General features: G+C 51.5%; 2 protein-coding genes across 2 annotated transcripts in view; both read right to left on the bottom strand.

The window, feature by feature from the left end:
* Nucleotides 1-33: 33 nt before the first annotated feature.
* PMM1 (phosphomannomutase 1) lies at nucleotides 34-12,747 on the bottom strand. The gene is made up of 8 exons (XM_074577922.1): nucleotides 11,838-12,747; nucleotides 11,592-11,709; nucleotides 10,625-10,701; nucleotides 10,327-10,418; nucleotides 7,902-8,001; nucleotides 6,985-7,060; nucleotides 4,093-4,208; nucleotides 34-3,291 (listed from the first exon to the last, which is right to left on the bottom strand). Exons 1-8 carry the CDS (start codon nucleotides 11,913-11,915, stop codon nucleotides 3,169-3,171), a joined length of 780 nt encoding a protein of 259 aa, XP_074434023.1. The 5' UTR covers nucleotides 11,916-12,747; the 3' UTR covers nucleotides 34-3,168.
* Nucleotides 12,748-13,575: 828 nt separating this feature from the next.
* DESI1 (desumoylating isopeptidase 1) overlaps nucleotides 13,576-19,690 on the bottom strand; it is a 17,535-nt gene continuing 11,420 nt past the window's right edge. The window contains 4 exon segments of the mRNA XM_074577936.1: nucleotides 13,576-16,718; nucleotides 17,886-18,008; nucleotides 18,816-18,925; nucleotides 19,594-19,663. Of these exon segments, the coding sequence (XP_074434037.1) occupies nucleotides 16,625-16,718; nucleotides 17,886-18,008; nucleotides 18,816-18,925; nucleotides 19,594-19,663 (397 nt within the window). The 3' untranslated portion in view covers nucleotides 13,576-16,624.

Below are 19,690 nucleotides of genomic sequence, written 5' to 3'. Positions count from 1 at the left end.
TCTCCCGGGTGACGGACCTGGAGCGCCCAGGGATTTATCCAGACGGCAGGACAGACTCACCCACCTCCCTGCAGCATGTCCTGGGGGGTCCCAGACTGCTCCAGCCTTGCTGGGGGGGAGCAGACCCTGAGCCTGGGCTGGGAGGCTGCCCACTAGAAGCGGTGACCGGGACCGGGGCTGGTCCCCTGCTGCTGCGGGGATGTTGAAGGGCAGCTGCCTGACGCCTGGCTGCATTTCACCCCAGCAGAGCCGGGCACAAAGCACGCACCGCCTCCAACCGCTGCACGTTGTAGCTTTAATATGATTTATTTTATTTTATTTTTTTTAATATACATATATATATATATGTATTTAAATATATTTCTTATTTAACAGTTGGTATCAGCCAGACAGGAGCCGCCCGCCTCGCACAGAGAGGGAGCCATATGGCACGAGGGTCCCCAGCGCGGGGCCCACCACATCCACTCGCTCACGCACATGCAGGGAGAAACCCCCACCCACGTCACGGGCACCCACCGGGAGAGGAGCATCATGGCAAAGGGGTCTTGGGGACAGGCGTGCACCGTCCCCTAGGTGTAGGGCTCCCACCTCAGAGCTGCGCCTCATCCCTGCCCACAAAACTGGGCAGGCTGCCAGGGCTCTCGGTGGCTTTCAGAGCCTGGGGCTGCCCCAGCTACTTCTGATGCCGTCCTTCTCCTCCTCCTTCCAGCAGGACGGGGTTTCCTGGCGGGAGAAGCCCTCCACTGGCACAAACTTGGTGTAAGACAGAGACAGGAATGGGGAATGTTCCTGAACTTGATCTCACCCATGCACACGTGAGCTCCTGAGCAGAGAAAGCGATGGCTGGTGCCTCGAAGGTCATCTCTGCCTCTGCCCTGCTCCTTCCCCGACCCTGAGCAAGGGATGTGCTGCCCATCAGGAGCAGCCTTGGACAGAGCGTGCCCTTCCCTTCAAATATGCAAGGCATCTCAGCCCCCACCATGGTGCCTCGTGCCTTCATGGCCAGGCTCTGCTCTTCACCCACCACCAAGCTCTCTAGAGATCCTGCTGACTTTGAACAGACTTACAGGAAAAATAAACCCCACAAAACCCCCACACGACCTGAATCCACAGTGAAAACAGAGAAGGAGGAACCACAAAACACACAGTTCCTCCATGAAGATTGCGGTGGAAGGCCAAAACCAGTGGCCTGTGAAAAGGGTACCCTGCATCCGGTCTTCCCCAACAAGTCCTCTTCTCTCATGCAGAAATTTTCACTGGGTAGGAAGAGGAATTTGTGCATTTGTTGGGGATTTCCGGATGCTGTGCAGACCGCTGTGCTCATGCAAATGTGATGCATTACAGACCTGATGTGTTGTAAAGAGGTGCAGGCGGGGGGAGGAGAGAGCACCCCACCAGCGCCGGTCACGCAGCACCCCTGCTCCTGTGGCCAGGCAGCAGTGCCAAGGTCCACTCAGGACCCTGCCCGCGGCAACGTGGGAGCCCTGCCCTGGGTCTAAAAGCACCAACGTATCTCACCTGAGGAACTTGACCCCTTGGTTAAGTGGCAGTAGCCAGCTGAGAAACTTCTCTCTGCAGTCCAGCTGCTAGGTAGCAGATGAAGAGCAACGGTGAGAAAAAGCAGAACAGGAAAAAAAGAGGGAAAACAAGACCAAGATATGGAGCAGTGCCATACCAGCAGGGATGTGCTGAGAAAGGTTCCCAGGGAACAATGTGGGGAGTTTTTGGAGGAACCTCCAGCACCCTCCAGGTCCATAAACACTAGACACTGTGTCTGGGGGAACTATAAGCAGGACATCTCCCTGGAGAGGATCCCTGAGCTCCTCTAGAGCACAGAGTTGTGATCAGCATCACTGGTGCGGTCACGCACCCCAGCGTAACAGCCAAGAATAAAGGGGCATTGTGAGGGAGGAGGTCAAGGGCCAAAGGAGAGATGTAGTTTCACAACCCACAAAGACCCAGGAGAAGAGAGGAGCGGGAGGACACACGACAGCTGCACTGGAGAACTTGTGTCCCTAAAGGTGACCATGTAAACCAAACGCGTGGGACAAGATGGGGTAGAAAAGCAAGCCTGGAGGGCACAGTTGAGTGTGTACCTCCGTGCGCACTAGAAACCAGGTCTGGCCTGTGTCGGCCCTCTCTGAAAATGTCTCTGGCAACATGACGAAAAGCTGGGCCCTGGGAAGGAAGGAGAATTGGTCTGTTCGGAATGCCCTGGGTAAGCTTTTACACTGACATATCTGTGATGCCTCATGGACACACGGGTGGGAAGACTGTTGGGAAGCTTCTGCCCCCAGTGGCTCCACAGGGTGCTCTGCACACACCAGGCACCCTGGGTCCTCTGGCCGCACCAGGCAAGGTCTGACTGGACAACTTCTGCAGAATATGGAAAATAAAACCATGATACCCTTTTTTTTTTTTTTTTTTTTGGGTAAGCTAAAAAGAGAATTAGTTTCTTCATGCACCTGAGCAAAGCTCAGAGCAGGAGCAGACTCATTTTAAAACCGTCATTCCCAGGTCACCTGCAGGGACTGGCACGGTGTGGCACCGAGGTGAAGGACGTGGTGATCCTCTCCATTAAGATGCACAATGCTGTAACGAGCGGAGGGGTTGCAGCTACCCCTTCTTACCACGGGCTTGGACCAAACAGCTTTCCTGGCCTCTTGCTTTGGAGCAGCTCTGGTGAGAGTGCCTGGGGCCTCTGCAGCCCCATCCTCACTGGCCATGGCGCAAGGGGGAGAGAAAAGTGAGACGCACGTTCCCTCGTGCAAAAGCATTAAGAGAAACAGTGAAAAAGAAGAGAAGAAGGGACGGAGCACAGGATGGACACACACGCGCTCTCGTGACTGGCCCTTTCAAATGCTTTCCGACCATGAAAGCATCTACATCGCCACCCACCTTGGCCCAAACTGTCCAGAGAGAAGTTTTGCTGGAGGTGAGGAGGAGGGTCAGGTCCCACAAGCCCCAGCTGAAGACGGGGAGTGCCGAAGGGCTGGTCAGCAAAGGCCCCCTCCTGCACACCCACCCGCACTCACGCGTTACGTCCCAGCCAGCTCTGGAAAGTGGCTTTTTTTTTTCAGTCTACCCTGAGCAGATTCCTCAAATGAAGGTGCTTTTCCTGGTGGGGGGAGAGGGTGGGGCTGGGGCAGGGCTGTGGTGACCTGGCTGTCAGCACTCATTTGCCCTCTCTGGAAAGAAGATTTCACGGCATCGCTGGACCGTGTCCTGAGGGGACTGGACGCTGTGTCCCACTGTGCGGGGATCGTCATAGATTTCATAATCATTCCCTCCCTGCAGGGAAACAGAAAATAGGGAAAGCATTAGCTGAGTCTCACTAGAGCATCCTCATCCATGAATCCGCATCTTGCTCTGTTCTATGAGGAGCCAGGGTGGCAGCCGGCGGCAAGGCAGGCAGGAATGTGCTGGGAAAGGGCTGCCAAGACTTTGGTGGCCCAGGGAGGGAGAAGAGGCTGGGCTGGGAGCCCTACTCCCTCCCTCTTGCCTCCCCTCTTCAATGCCAACTGAGGAGCACAGAAAGGACGCGGAAGGTCTTAGACCAGCAAAGCTTGTCCAGGAGCATGGGGTTAACCCTTGCCCTGCCTGTGGAGGGGCTAATAGAAGATGGGGTGGGCACATTTTGGGGGGCAAGAGGTTGCTATCATCTGGAAAGAGCAGAGCAGATGGCCAAGATGGTCTACAGCTGCTCGAAAGCATCATCTTATGACTCTAAAGGGAAGGCAAAGCTGTTCCTGCTGTTGAAAAGCCCTCTCCTAAGTGCCGGGGATTCATGTTTTGGGTCCTGTGGCTGCAGGTGTGGCTGCAGGGGGAGGAGGGCGATGCTGAGGTGGACCTGCTCCCCAGCACAGTGAATCCAGGGTGGTTTCCCCATGACCCAGCAGGCCTGCCACCATCACAAACACGCACCGCGAGAGAGCATCTCTCCCTCTCGCACAGCTAGAGGTCTGTGTCCTGTGTCAGACGTTGGCGTGGCCCAGGCTGTGGGACCCATGATGGAGCAGCTCCATGCAGGCTTGCCAGGCCAAAGGAGAGAAAGCGGACATGCACCTTCTGGGGTAAGCAGGGCATACTCACAGGGGTCGTCTCGTTCCCAAAGAAGTGGATGGTGTCAAATCGCTCATCGTCGAGCACGTTGAGGCAGTAGCGCTTGTCCCAGCCCTCCGGGAAGACGTCAAAGCTGATCATGCCACCTGCCAGCCGAAGGGAGGACATCAGCAATGTTGGTGGGAGCTGGCAAGGTGTTCCCCCATCCCAGGACAGGCAGGAGGGGAAAGGGCTGGATGGATGCGGAAAGCCCCCCTCAAGCAGCAGCCAGGCACCAGCTCTGCCTTGGCGTGCCTCCCCTGCATGTGGCTAGGACAGTGGCAGATGCTGTTCCTATAACAACAGGCTGGAGTGACATCAGCATGGCTGGGGTGACCAGCACAGGCTCCCCTGCCTGCAGGCAGGCACGCAAGCAGGAACCAGCAGGCTGCAGCGGAGGCTGGGGTGGGAGGTCCCAAGAGAGAACTCTTTTGGGGGAGATTTGGGGTTACGCCTTGGGGTTACGCCTTGTAGATCGCATCAGCATGTTCTGTGTCTCTAGAGGGGACAATGTCCTTGGAGACTGGCACCAAGCTCTCTCCTAGACTCCTGCGTGGACATCGCTGTCCCTTCTGAAAACACTGCTCCGACGCGCCTTAACTCTGCAGGGAGTGGGGGCTGCCGGCTCCCTGCACAGGCAAAGCTAACCCCATGACAGCCCAGGGACCCCAGCTGGACGCACAGCAGGCCCCGAGCGGGCTCTGCACGCTGAGTAAGGACCAAAGACCTTGCCATGGAGGTACCACAAACCTGTGGACATGACTGGGGCATGATCCCGGCCTGCCACCTCTTACCACAACAGTCGAACACGGGTTGCCAACATCTGGAGGGGCACAAAGGCAGGTGACTTAGGGCACACGTGCGTTTGGGTCTCACTTGGAGCCGGAGGAACAGGTTATGTTTTATGAAGAAGGAGAGCATGAAACTCCAGGATTGCTGGTGGCGCACTAGACTGCCTAGAGAAGCAGGGAGGCCAACTTGAAACCAACTAAAGCAGAGACCTGGCGGGGAGAGGCACGTGCTCTCCTTCTTCATAAAACATAACCCCACCTCTCTTAGGAAGGGGGTAAGCAGACAGGTACCCACAGGGGATGGTCCTCGCTGCAGGAGAGGCACCCATCACCACAGGCTGTTCAAACCTGTATGTCCTGATGCCATGCTCATCTTCTCCCTGGCTGGTTGAGTTGTCCCCATTGGCTTGGGGCTCCCAAACCAACCCTCCTCAGAGCCTGAAGAGCTGGGGACAGAACCTCTGTGTCCAGCTTGGGGCAGAGGATTCACTATCAGACAGGATGCCCTGGGCAGGGCACTGCGATATGGACCCTACAAGCTCAGGAACGGGGATGCCCGCAGCCTCGCAGCAGGAACCAGCAACAGAGCTCAACTTGGCTGCCCTCCTTAAAATCCCTCCTGGTTTTGTACCCAAAGCCATTTACCTGTGAAAAACACTGCACTGCACTGCGTTCTGACCTTTTTAAACAGAGCTGGGCAGCAAGAAGGGGCTCCTGACGCCAGCTGGAGAGGGTAGGAAATTGAAAGGAGAAGACGTGGTGTGGAGAATAGCCAGCACTGTTCCTCGCCTCGGCAGAGTATGGGTCTGGGGGGCTGCAAGATCTCCTACCATCGCTGGGGCTTGTGTCCTCCACAGCCAGGGACAAGGCACATGGAGACAGCTTGGCAGAGGAGCCCTGTTTCCGCGTGTCCCTGTTTTTGGATGCCTGACCTGAGACACCCTGTGTTTTCTTTGTGGAGGAGCAAGGGGCCCGCAGCTCCCCCTTGTCTTCATGGTTTTACACAATGGGCCCGGGCTCTTCATGGCGGCTTCCCAAAGTCAGAGGAGAAAGGCCCGTTGTTCTGCTCTTGTACCCCATGCCTGCAGGGACACGGCAGGGGGGGACCTTGTCTTCCTCTGCTGTGACAAACAGTGCATGCCAGTGCTGTGGGCAGCAGAGGATGCCCCTGGCAGAAGGGGAGGCTCTCAGGAGGAAAGCCCTTGGAGGACCAGAGGGACAGACACCTCAGTACTGGCCCGTGCTGGGTGCAAGAGTGGGGTGCTACCTGCCACCTCCCAACCTTGTCACCCCCTTGCCTTTTGGCCAGGCTGCCACATGGCAACTTCTTCTTACACACACCCATCCACTCTGCTTCAGCCTCACCACTTACACACCCTCATTTTCTCTCCCCGTGCTGGACTCTCCCCGGGATTGCTAAAGCCTCTCCTTCGGTTCCTCGTCTTCACTAAGTTGGCTGTTAAGAGCCACCCTGGGAAATGGCCCTGCAAAAGCCCATGGCATGGAGCTACAAACTCCTTGCCTCTCATCAGCTCTTCCACCAGGAAGAAAGATGTTTCCCTCGTAGCCAGTCCTCCCAAGGAAACCTCAGAGCTGAGACACGCATGAGGCTCCTGTCTCATTCCTAGGGAGGAGTGCATGGAGCTCTGCTGGCCACCCTGCTGGTGATGCTTGGGCCAGAACGGACCTCCTGGGCAGGGGTGAGATCCACAAAGCTAAGTGAAATTCAGGCAGGGATAACATCACGGGACAGAAGCCTGCTTGTCTGGCTGATTCCCAGGGAGGCAGATCTGCAGCACAGTTTATTCTTCTTGTGGTGTTTTTTAGCCTGCCCATGGCAGGGGGGCTAGCACAAGATGATCTTTAAGGTCCCTTCCAACCCAAACCGTTCTATGATTCTCTGCTGTTGCCCTGCCACAGATGTCAACATGATGCCCCTGTGGCAGCTCTCCAGGACTAGAAGCTCCTTGTGCTCTTCCTGGTCTACAAGCCACTGGAGAGAACAGCCAGGATTCCCACTCCCCTTCCCAGTATTTTACGGGAAACATGATAAAGAGGCCAACGCAAAGCCAGGGAAGCCCCCTCCGCTCACCTCGAGAGAAACGCAGGCCTTTGCCAGCAAACTCCCTCTGCAAGGCTGCCACAAACTTCTCCCGGATCCGCTCCTTCTACAGGGGAGGAGGAGGAAAGGGAAGGAAGGAGGATTTGAATAATTAGATGTTGACAGTCTACCAGAATCCACTGTAAGATGGCTGCTGGGCAACTCTGGCTTATCGCATTCCCCCTTCCCACCTGCCCCGAGCCCCAGTGTAACGCCATTTAGCCAGCTTTCACCAGTCCTGCCCAGTGGCTGCATAAAAAGCCACTGGGCTCAGGGCAGCTCCAAGAGGCTCCTGGGAAGAGCAGATCCCAGCCTTTCCTTCCAATGAAATGCAACTGCTTCAGTTTTTCAGAAACCCAGTTCATAACTCAAAGTCTCCAGCTTTGCTTAAAAAGTCTTGCAAAGTCCGACCGATCCCCCAACCCCAAGAAAGCTCCCCCAGGCAGAAACTGCTGTCAGCATGGGCCAAGCACTCCAGAGATCTGCCCAGCAGATCAGCCATGGCCTTACCAGTCTGGAAAGCCCATTAGTTCCAGCTCTGTTGGGGCTGGGAGAGTGGGAGACTGAAGACAGCTGCTGGGCCATCTTTGGTTACTGTAAATGAGGAAACACCCTGTTTTAGTAAGTGCCTTATTCCCTGGGGCTCTCCCACGGCACAAGGAATCCTGCTGGCCACCCCACTGCATTGGCGGTCCCCAATGAAGTCAAATTCTTCCTTTCATCTATGTCTCTCCTTGGGCTTTCTCACCCCCAGTCCTGTCTCCACCTTGCTGCATGTGCTGACCTGGTGCAGAGCTTGGAGCTCGGCTCCTTTCTCCTCGGGATGGGGGGAAGCAGGTAAGACCTGAGATCTGTGGTGGAGTAAAAACAAGCAAAGGGGAGGGTGAGCCCCAGCCTGCCCCTTGTACCTTGTCCAGCTCGGAGAACTCTATTCGCTCCTCTGGCGTGCAGCTCCGTCCGATGGGGGAGATGTTTAGCATCCCGTTGCGAAACTCGATGAAGGTTCCTCTGTGGGTGGGCAAGGGCAGAAGGTTACTGGGGCTGGGTGAGAAAAACAGACGTTTCTGGGGAAATGGCTGCTCAGTGAGGCATGCAGTGTCTGCAGGGACTCGCAGGAGAAGAGAAACCATGCCCACTCATGGGTGCTCACACTTCAGACGTACAAAAGCCTCTAAGATTAGCCAAGAGACCTGCTGCAGCAGGCAGAGACCAGGGTCCAACAACTCTCCTTAAGGTCTCTAAGGGGCTCATAGTTTCATAAAAAGAGACTGTAAGAGAAGAGGAATAAACAATTCTTGTGTGCCCTGGGGACAGGCTGAAAGCAGCCCACCTAGGTGAGATCATAGAAAACATTTTCTAATGTTGTCACAACTGCAATGACAGCTATTGCCTGGCCTGGACCAACCGCCTGACAAGACTGTGGTATCTCCGCCCCTGGAGGCTTTTAAGAAATGTTGGGTGGGTTGGGTGAAGCTGGCAGTACCTTGGGGCAGTGGGACAGAACAGGTGAGTGTAACTTGTTGCTGATGTCCAGCAGCAGCCTGATGAGCAATCAGGACCTCCTCCTGGGACACAAATCAGGAAGGCCTCTGCATCTCCCGTTTGTCCCCTGCACCGTTGACTGCAACTCTTATCTAAGCTTGCATGGACATGACCCAGTTCCTGCTTGCCACCCTCGTCTTGCGCTGGGATGACTACTCTGCCGCCTCCTCGGTGGGCTGGTTCAAAGCACTAAGCTGGCAGAAAACTGCTCCCTCCTGTTCTCTTTGCTACAAACCCAGCCAGTTCTGTTTGCTTATCGCCTTGGCATAGCTCACCAAGGGGTCAGATAGGTACCAGCACTAGTCCACAGGAGGGGCAAAACCAACAGGGGATGGCAGCACTGCCAATTTTAAAACAGACTGAAATTCTTGTGGAAACCTAGCTGGAGCAGGGAGATCCCTTCCCTGTCCAGCTGAGGAGCTCTGAGCTAATTAACCCTCTAACATCCAGCTGAGGAGCCCTAAGCTCATGAACCCTCTGATGCCCCTCCCAGCCCTGCCCGCCCTTTCTCTGTGACAAAGCGCTTACTGCTCTCAGTCTGGAGGAAAACTCTCTACCTCCTGCCTTGTAACACCTGGGCAGCCATGCCTGCAGCCTGGGAGCAGCATCTCTGCAGCACCAAGGGTTTGGTGGCTCACGCCCCAGGCCAAGACTGGGGAGATGTGGGTTAAAGTCCTTGCTTTGCGAGAAATCCCGTAAGCCTAAATCCACAGAGGCACTTGGAAGCTGAAACTTTGCTGGGCTGTTGGGCAACCAGGCAGCAATGAGGCAACCAAAAAAGCCTTGAGGGTTCTGGGTCCTGGCCCACGCTTTCGGGGGCAAGTTCAGTCAGCAGTCCGGTCGCAAGGAGCCACCCTGGCCCCTCTCACCAGTCTTCATATTGCCACATGGTGACTCACATCAGGCAACTAATGTGGATTACAGTTTAGCAACTTTTACCAGTCTAATTTTTACCAGACAGCTTGCCTGCTCGAGTTCCCCGTACAAACACAAGGGGAGAGGCAAGTACAAACCAGCCGGGGCGAGGGGAGGGCAGGGCCGCTGCTTTCAACAGCTAACGCCGGCTTCAAGCGTTTGTGAAACCGTGGGTGAGGGGTGGTTTGACTGCAGGCTGCCTCTCAAAGAGGTTCTCCTGCTCTACCCTTCCACCTTCATGCCCTCTGTTACCTCTCTCTCCTTTCTGTGATAACAGGGTAAGCAGATCCATTGGAAAACTACCCTTTTCTTTCCTGGCAGCGGCCTAGTCTTCCTTCAGAGGAGGTGTAGCGACCCAACTCACCCTGTGGCTGCTGGACCTCATGGGGGGAAGCAGACAGGAACACACGGTCGGGGGCAGAGCAGGGCCAGCCCTATTACCAATGTCACCAAGTGACACTGGGTTAGAAACAGTGAGAGACTGTGTGCTCAAGCACTGGACCTCCCTTCTTAAGAGACATTGTTTGTCTGTTTGGAAACTCATACCACCAATGACGCCTGATGCCCTGACTAGTAACAAGCTGGTACCGTTGTCCTAAATGAGATGCAAGCAATGGCTGTACCCTACTTCCCAGGGAAGAAAATCCGAGGCGCAAAAGAACAGGCATTATGCTAAAAAACAGTGCAGACTCTCCAGAACAAAGACCTTCCTCCATTATTTGCCCACAGTGATCCTACACAGGGCCTCTAAATGCTAAGATAAAACCTGGAGCAAGACAAGCTCAGAAGCTCAGCTGTTCTTAGGAGAGCTCTGGAGCCCAGACCTCCCTACGAATGAGTGATATGACTGCCATTTGCATGGGCTTGGGCCATTACCTTTTCTTGGGCAGCTTCAGCAGCGCCATGTAGTTGAGACAGAAGTTGATTAGATCCTGCAGCAGCTCTTCCCCCAAGTGGTCCTGAATGGCCTGTGGGAGGAGAAGGGGGAGTGAGGAAGATGCCTGAGGTCCCATGAAGCCCACCCGAGAACATGACCTGGAGGATTGGGACACTCAGATGCGGCGTTTGGGGAGAAGAGAAGAGGCTGCCTGTCTGCCCAGGGCCAGGCGCTGTTCCCCATGGCACACAGGGCACGGGGAAGGTGAGCCATGGCTGTGAGGGGAGCTGGACCTACCTGCTTGGAGACAAGCTGCCCATTCTTGTACTGCACCGTGCCGTTCTCAGCAAAGACATAGTCAAACTTCTCGATGACTGTGGGGGGAGGAAACAGAAGAGGTACAAATGAGTACTGCCTGGGAAAAAGGGGCCAGAAGGACTGGGCTCGGGACAGAGTGAGCCATCCTCCCGGTTCCTTACTACAGCGCTTTCCACATCTCCTTTGCTCCACAAGGGGCCACCGATCCTCCTCGATCCTCCTTGCTCTCCGCAAAGTCGGAGAGATTATCTTTGGCTCACAGGTGGGGGAGCTGACGCACGCAGGGGGAAACGACCTGACCGAGGTCACGGGCTCAATCAGTGGCAGGAAAAAGATAAGGGCTCCAAAATGTCAGGCTTTCAACCACGTGTGCGTTACTCTGCTCCTTGCCCTCCCCGCTGACAGGGTGCTGGGGTGATGCAGCCACTGGTTATCTAACTTCAGCCCCTCCGGCAGCCGGGAGACACGGCACTGCCAACTCAGCAGACAGCCTCAGCTGGGAATTTCTCGGCCTCGCTCCGCTAAGGATTGGAGCCGGGAGCCCTGCCACGCTTGGCATCCGTGCCAGAGGAGGAAAAGACGGTGAAGGCAGCAGGGGCTGCCCCCTCGCCCTCCCACTCCCTCTTCCACCCCACGTCCCTGTTCGAACACGGTGAGAAACCCCCCCGGAGACCCCACCATGGAGGCAAAACTTGTGAGGGGCTTTTTGGGGGTGTGTGTGTGTGTGTGTGGGCTGTCAGAGCCCCGATGAAGCTTGTACAAAACCCGCAGCATGGGTTGGAGCATCCCTGCCTGCTCTCCGCAGAGGGGGAAGGAGGCGAGCGGTGGGAGAGGCGAGGGCAGCCTTGGGGCTGGATTTGGGATGCAGGTGACCCCCAGGGTGGCGGTGGTGATGGGGGGGACGGGGGAGCCAGACACACCACCCACCTCGTCGCCCCCACCTCACCTTCGTCCCCGTCCCCCAGCTGCTCGGCTATCTTGGCGTAGTCAGAGCCCCCCACCACGCCGATCTGCACCCTCTCCCGCAGCTCCCGCAGGAAGGCGTCGACCTCCGGCTCGATTTTCTGCAGGGGAAGAAGGGAGCGGGTGAGGGGGGGAAAGCTCCGCCATGCTGTCTTCTCCCCCCCGCCACACACACACACACACGAACCAAACCCAAAATGCTTTCCCCACTCCCCCCGTGCTTCCCTACCTGCCGGGCCGGCGTCAGGGTCCCGTCCACATCGAAGAGGCACAGCACCCGACCCCGTGTCGCCGCCGCCGCCGCCATCGCGGCCTACTGCCAAGGGGAGGCGGGACCGCGGCGGAGGAGGCGATGGCGGCCGCGCCGCCCTCCCCCGGGCAGACGCCGCACGTCCGTGCGGCGTCTGCCCGGGGGAGGGCGACGCGGCCCGGGTCTTTGGTTGTGAGCTCCCACCACCGGAGAACCGGCCTCTTTTTCCTCAGCTGAATTTTCACAGCCTTCACGCATTCTCCGGAGGTCCCGGTTGGTCTCTGCCACGCAGCGGAACCGCGAGCCCGGGATTCCCAAAATCTGAGAGCCGCCGTGAACGCCTTGGGGGTTCCTTGGGAAGTCTGCTAAAAAAAAATAAGGGGCCCGGCCCTCACGTTTTTGCGCTCCTGCAGCCCCGTGGCGTTTAGGCTACCGGGAGAAGCTTTCCAAAACTTGGGAACTGCCTGCCGTCCTTCCTCCAGTTTATTTGTCACGCTGCTTCAGAAACTCCCAAGTCGGAACGCCTCTCCCCGGCAACCCCGCTGCCATTTGGTATCAGCCGGCGAGAATTTGTGCCGTCTTGGCTTGCCCGAGAGTACGAGTCTGGCTTTTGGTGAAGTGCACAGCTGTGCACAGCTGTACGCTTGTTCCTTCGTCTGGGTTAGCTCCGGGAACGCGGCCGCTGCGGCTGTTTCCGTTATTTAAGACTTTGCCCTTAAACCACTCGCGACGGGTTCCCTTGACTGCTGCTCGGGTAGGCAGGAGCTGTCGTCACAAATAAAATCTCGGTTACTAGCAGCAAGGGCAAATATTTTGTTTGAGGTTCAGAAGGTAAGTGGCTGTGAGCACGGTCTAGGGCTGCCGTCAAGATTTTCCTTTTATACACATTCCCAGGTATTTTATGTGGGGCTGGTACTGGTGCTTGGTGGCAAACCAGCACCACATCTGAATAACGCAGCCCAGAATAACCACAATCATGAATCTTTGTTAGAGCCCCCTTCTGTTACAAGCCGCCTTCTGTATTACACTGATACAGGCTGTTATACAAACAGCGAACTGTGTGGTTTATCACTTGGATGCCATCGATAAGCATTCAGAAGGCCGAACCAAGCAGGATTAATTTCTTTCCCAGATCCAGATATTTCTCCTGCTCCTTAACAGCCCTCTGGTGGGCAGAGGCATGATGGGCAGCACTACGCAATCCTCGCTACATATCCCCTCTGCAGCTTCAGAGGAACCCAGGCATGAAGTCTACTTCTTAAAGCTCCTTTTCTCCATATGAAAGTAGTAGCATCAAGGCAATAAGGAAAAACTTAGGGCTTTTTCCTGTGTTTAAGCTCTATTGGGCCTCTTCAATAGCAGACATTAGACGTTTAATTCTTGCACACTTAGATGAGCAAGAGCTGCACAAAACCCGTGCTGGCAGAACACCTACTGTCCAGCCTTCATTCACCTCAACCAAGCTGTGCCAAACCTCAGGATTGTGGTCTTGATAAGATACCGCAGTGCTTACAGAAGGAAAATTTCCCCAAACTTAAATAAGAATATTGCCTGGGACCAGTTCTCGCAAAGGGCAGTAGCCACTGCTACTTGGGACAAACTGCTCAGACAGTTTCTTCTCTCGCACTTTCCAGCTGGGACCAGAGTGAAGACGACAATTTCTGGTCATCTGCATTTGCTGGGCAGCTGTGTGGACACACACATTCAAACAGGAACACTCGCTGTATTTCATTTTATTGCAATAGAAAAAAAACACAAATAAATCAAAACATCACTTTCTGCCTAAAGACGTTATTAACACTTTTAAAATGGCACGGGGGAACCCCAGCAATACAAGATAAGATAGTAAGCGTGGGCAAAAGGGTTCTGTTTTCTTTCAGGAGTTCAGTTTCCCTGCCCCTCTGTCAATCAGCTGGCTGAAGTTCATCACCTATATACACTTACATACGCTTCTCCGTCTAGTTTATATTCCTACGAGTAGGTATGGCTGGGTGGAACACTGGGGGCACAGTCCTGCAATTTACACGTAACATCTTTGGAGAAAATGGGTTTCCTAAGAGGCCTATGGGGGTCTTTGTTACCCAGTAAGACCAAGCAAATGGGATTCCCTCCTACAGTTCTTTCGCCGCAAAACACAGAGTAGGCCCCCAGCCCAGGACACCCTCCAGGAGCTCCTTGGCTATTGCAAACAGTATATGGCTGAGCAAAATTTTACCCAGTGACCTTAAAGTAGCAGCATTCTCTCTGCAAAGGGGCTGCTCAGGAGGGGAAGAGGCAGATTGCAAAATGCATGGGGTGAACGTCTTCCTTTTCTTTCCTGCCTCCTGAGAGGATACAAAAAGTCCTGAAGTAGGCAGCCAAGCAGAAACCAGGCTCAGGACCTCGAAAGTGGTGGAGGTACAGGGGATATCAGCATTGTACAAAAGTGTGGGGCAGAAACCGTGGCACCAGTGCTTCCACCGCAGGCAGGTGCACCTGAAGGGACAGTTTGCTGAAAGACAGGCAGCCACAGCTGTGCTGCTTGCAGGTACCAAACTAACACACCTAGGTGTTGGGCTGCACTGTATCAGCTTGAGTATACCTGTTCAACTAAGGAAGCTCCAAGGTCTCTAACATGCTACAGCATTTTGTGGCACAGTCACAGTGTGTATTAAGACGAGAGACTGGTTACTCTTCACAGAACAGGTATGGGAAAAGACTGGAGAGGATACACATACTAAACAGGAAAACAAACACCAATCCTTCCTGCAGGAGCACCAAAAGGCATTCATAAATGATTTTATTACAGAATGCTTTCTGCAAACAGGACATTTTGATGGGGAAAGACTGAAAGCTTTTTGTATAAACCTATCTGTACTAACTGCTGCAGTTGTCTCCAAGTCCAGTCCATCAAATGAAATGCTTAAGGAGAAGCTGATGGCACAAGCAGAGAATGACAAGGGGAAAAAAAATAAATTTGGGCTGCAAGGGCCACTGCTGTGCACTGAGAGCAGGTACACACAAAACTGCAAAATGGACTGACAGTACCCTATTTCCACTTGTGTAGTGGCTCCACAAGGTGCAGGGCAACAGAGTATTTGACAGAGTGACTAAACTGCAATTTTCCTCCATTCCATCCCCTCAAAAATATGAGCCATTATAGTCCAGGCTGAGTAACAGCATGAGAAACTTATCAAACTCGATTATTCTGGGAGAAAGAGCCCAGCAGAGGAAAGACATCTCCTTTAGGTACGCAGGAAGTTTCCAGTGCAGGAAGTTTGAGATGCAGGACTGAACTTGGAGCAATACTTCTCCCAACAAAGCACTGGACAAAGGGCTGTACATTTGCACAGATGCTTTTTCAGCAGCATCTGGAACGTGCAATCCCCATTTATGGAGCATCAGCAATGTTTTGGGGTTTGTCCGACATCTTTCTTGTGTTCCTTCCTATATATAACCGCTTCAAAATCGTTCAGGAAAATAGTGTACATACATGCATGAAAAGAAATCAGTGTGCCTATTCTTTTATTCCCCTGATCTTTTCCACTGCAAATAATTGCAAAGCTATAAGAATCTTAATCTAGAAGATGCAGTATTGATACAATCTAATGTCAATCTAAGGACAGGACTGCTTCTGCATATATCCAAATAAACTCAATTGTTCCGTGAAAAAAGCTTAATTTTACTCTTCCTCATTTTCTTTACATTTGAAGAGACCTAGCACCTATTTCTATTACACTTAAGCAGAGCCCTCTCTGTGATGTGCTTGACTTCTTTGGAAAGGACAGCAATATCCAAGAAAGCTGGAACTCTTACTGTGTCTGCAACTAGATATTGAAGGCAGAACTGGTCCACCTTATATTATCATCCAGTTGCCATGCCATTCCGGTCTTACTGTACTGTAACTCTGGCTTGATAAAAAAAAGTTAAAAAAAAATCATCTCTTATGCAAAGGTAAATAGTTAACAAGGTTCTGTCTATCTGCTGATAAGCTTACACGTGAGAAAAGGAAACATATAACTTTTTTACTTTCATCTGAAATTTTTTTCCACCGCTTCTGCTCATGAGATTCTGTTCTTTCAGCTGGTTCTTGCCCATAACTCTTGGATCCAGCATTAAAAGGCTCTTGGTAAGCTCCAGTTCCAGCTCCCTCCTACACACCGCTAGTCCCACTGAAAGTTTCAACTTTTGAGTGTGACACATACGCTGTTCTGCTTGATCACCTTCCACATACAGCTGTGCCACTGCTGTAATTTTATCAGATGAGTTCAGCCTTTCCCCTGAGCAAATAACATGTTGTCAATGAAATATGCAGAAGACTAATCCCGGGACACTTTCACTTCCTGGGCCACCAATACTTCCTTTGTCTTTTGGCTACAGACTTCAGCAAATACCCCCATAATACAGGCAGCGACAGGAGAGAGAGATGCAAGCCTCCAAGGGATGGCGAGAACATCCCCTTATTTACTCCAAATTGTATAGTGGGCCCTTGAATGCTCGTGGAATGAATTCCCACTTACCAGCACAGGAGTTACTTAGAAAGTGTCAGCCTACTCCAACAAGACAGCCTTTATAAATTAGTATAATACTATTAGAAATTATGGCAATCTTTTTGGTAGCATTGTCTTACATGCACCCTGATAAATCCTCGCCCTAGGAAATTTTAAATCTTGTCTTGTAACTTCTGTAAAGTTAATTCTGATGGGAAATTATAAAATAGAAATCTTGTAGATTCATGTTTAAAAAGGAAGAGGCCTGGTGAGGCTGGGCACACTGGGTCACTCCTGTTAGCTCTGTCCATTATGTCTGCTGAAGGTATTTCCTCCAGGTGGCTGGATCTGGATGGAGTCCAGGAGCGGCCTTAAAGCTTGTCCAAAAGGTCTGAGAAGGTAAAGAAATAAACATCTCAAACAGCTTACTTGGTGAACAGCTTTTCCCATTTACTACTGAAGTGCCCTCACATCCTAGAGTGCAATCAAACCAACACTGTAGCAGCAAATTTGAAGAACAGACTTCCACTACAAACTAAACTAATTTAAACCATTATAGAGAGTTTACTCTTCAATAAATAAGAATCTTAAACATGATTTTATATAAGCTAGTTCTGAGTCCTAACATGCCCAGACTGATAATGTGGTAATACCATGTCTAAAACCAGCTTTTAGTAACTCATTCTACTTAACTGTGCGAACGAAATCCCTGTTATGCAACTGCAGTGCACCATTAAGTATCACATCAGCATTAAAGACTGCTAGAAGAATAGCCTCTAGTTCCCTTATAAGACAATGGTTCAACACCCACAGAATAATTTCTGTTGCAATCTGTGGCACCTGGTTTATCTTTCAATATGACTCGCTCTGTTAGAGACTTTATCTGATTTTGAGATATCTGATGTGTTAAGAGCCCAGGGTAGAAGATACATGTCTCCCAAATAACGTGGTATACAATTGGTTGCAGAAATAAGACCTAAACGATGGAGCTCCGATCATCCCACTGGGATCCTCACTAGCTGAGTTTAAAAAAAAAAAAAAAGAAAAGTGAGCTGAACTACCAGACAGGAATTCTTCATTTCCTCTTTTTCCTATCCTCTTTTTCCATCTAGTCCTAGTTTTAAAACTGCAGTGTTAATTTTAAAATTACATCCCGCCTGCCTCTTCAAAAGCAAAGCTGATATCTCCACTGCAATTACAGTGCTTAGAGCAAGAGATGTGACCTTTAAGAGATACTGATTTCCTAAGACAAAAAACTTGCACCATTTTCTGAAACTTTCTGTGCTTCTCTGGTCACATATAAGAGACCATCCCCAAAAAAGTAGTTTAAATTAAAGGCAGAACAACCACCTTCTCCTGTCTCCTTAGTAATGCCAGTGCCAGTCAGCACTTGTCGTACAGTGTTGTAAGTGCTGAAGTAAAGCAAACAGCATCCTCTTCTTAATCTTATGCTGGTTCTCAGAGAGACCCAGCAGAAGCTGGTACCGCTGTCTCTGTCAAACGTTTAACCATTAGCATGAAGCCATACAGTAGAGAGAGGAGCTGCACGCATACTCACGTGGCGAGAACTTCAGCTGGAAGGTCAGTGATGTAAGAAGGGATTTTTCTTCCTGTCAGGAACTGTGCCACTTCGTTACTGAAGGTGTTGCAGTTATGTTCAAAGAGGTTATAAGACTCTCCTCTGTGCAAAAGGAAAGGAATTGAAACATAGAAAGACAGACTCAGCAATAAATCTATCAAGCAGAAAAGCTTAGACCCCTAATGAGGAACATCTCCTTACATCAGCGCTTTTTTCCCCACAAAGAATTCTAAGGCAAATAGGTGAAGTACAGACATCAATTCACCTTCAAATCCAAGTGAATCAGGGTGGAAAATGACATCTCTCTGCATCACTGACTTTATACAATTTTTTTTTTTTGAGGATAAGTGAGGTCAGGTTTCTTCAATTACAGCCACAGAAGGAATAATGAGAAATCACAAGAATTATTGACATTGAAATTTAGCCAGAACACTAAATGCTACTGTTTCCTATTCTTTTGAGAAGTAGACTAGACTCTTTAATAGTCAAGACCTTGCTTTTGCTCATCTGAAAGTTGGCAGCTTTACTACAACGCCTCACCTATGACTCATGGAGCAAAGCACTATTGACTGAAATATTTTATACAGTGCCTTTGTTTTCCCTGGTGATACTCTCAAAGACATTTCAGGCATTATTCCATTTTACAAAAAACAGTGTGAAAGACTTCCTGGCAGAACGCTTTCCCAGCTTAGCTCAAGGCTGGCACACCGGAGGGTTGCCTAGCTGGTAGCTCTTTGTGTATCGGTACATCAGTTCCGGTCTCATATTTGGAAAGTATCAAATAATACACTAAGCAGACAAAGCTTCGTGAGAAGGACTGGTTTCATCATAGCCTCCTCCATTCTGCACTCCTTCCCCTAAAGGCTTTTTTTTTGTTATGCAGACTTCATAGTACAAGCAGCTACTTACCGGAACATAGATTCCCCCAAAGAGGAAAGATATTCTAGAAAAATTTCTTCTGTAACTTCAGTATTTCCCAGGTCAACAACCGAGTCTGGTGGGCCAAGAAGTGTCCCTCCCTGCAAAAATTAACAGCAGAAGACAATGTTAAATGGTCAGACTGAATTCTTTTGCAGGACTCTAGTGAATAGAGCTGTCGTGGTTTGTCCAGGCACAGAAGGAGGAACTTTTGGTGTGTTTGTCAAGCAAAAAGCCCTACTGGCTCTCCTCTGTTCTCTGGTCAGAGAACGAGAAGTAACATGCAGCTTACATTTCAGCTTGTATATATGGCTCCTTGTGATGAAAAGTGCTAAACTATGGTAAAATTCTGCTTTAGAAGAGTGGCCCATAAGTTTTGCCTCTCCAAAACCAGAATGGTCCAACAAAGCATCTTGATTTTTTTTTTTTTCCTAAATCTTAAAAAGGATGCCTTGAGTTGCCAAGTCTGCATGTAAAACCTATCCATACGAAGTTAGACAAGGTGTCACTCTGTCAATGCAGTTGCAGAAGGTGTCTTGGATAGATAGTCTCTACCAGAAGCAGCAACCCCCAACCTGTACTTAGTTGGGCTTAAACCTGCTGTCCCTGCTTCCTTTTCCTCAGATGCCCTGGGCAACCATGGCAAGCAGCCACACCTGGCTGAATTCAGAAGCCTCTTGCTGCTTTTCTAAAAGACAGAGACACAAGCAATTCTGATCAGGTAACCCTATCACAAAATTACCTTCTCAGAAAAATAGATATAACTTACAGGTGCACAGCTGGAGATTCCTCCACTGCCATAGAAGAACTCATCCTTGTGGACTATTATGGAGGTGTGCCTGCCAAAGAGAACAAAAAATTGGTGA

The sequence above is a fragment of the Larus michahellis genome, chromosome 1 (genome assembly GCF_964199755.1).
Source record: "Larus michahellis chromosome 1, bLarMic1.1, whole genome shotgun sequence".
Classification (NCBI taxonomy): Eukaryota; Metazoa; Chordata; class Aves; order Charadriiformes; family Laridae; genus Larus; species Larus michahellis.
Note: the sequence above shows the minus strand (reverse complement) of the source record. Positions and strands in the feature narration are given on the sequence as shown.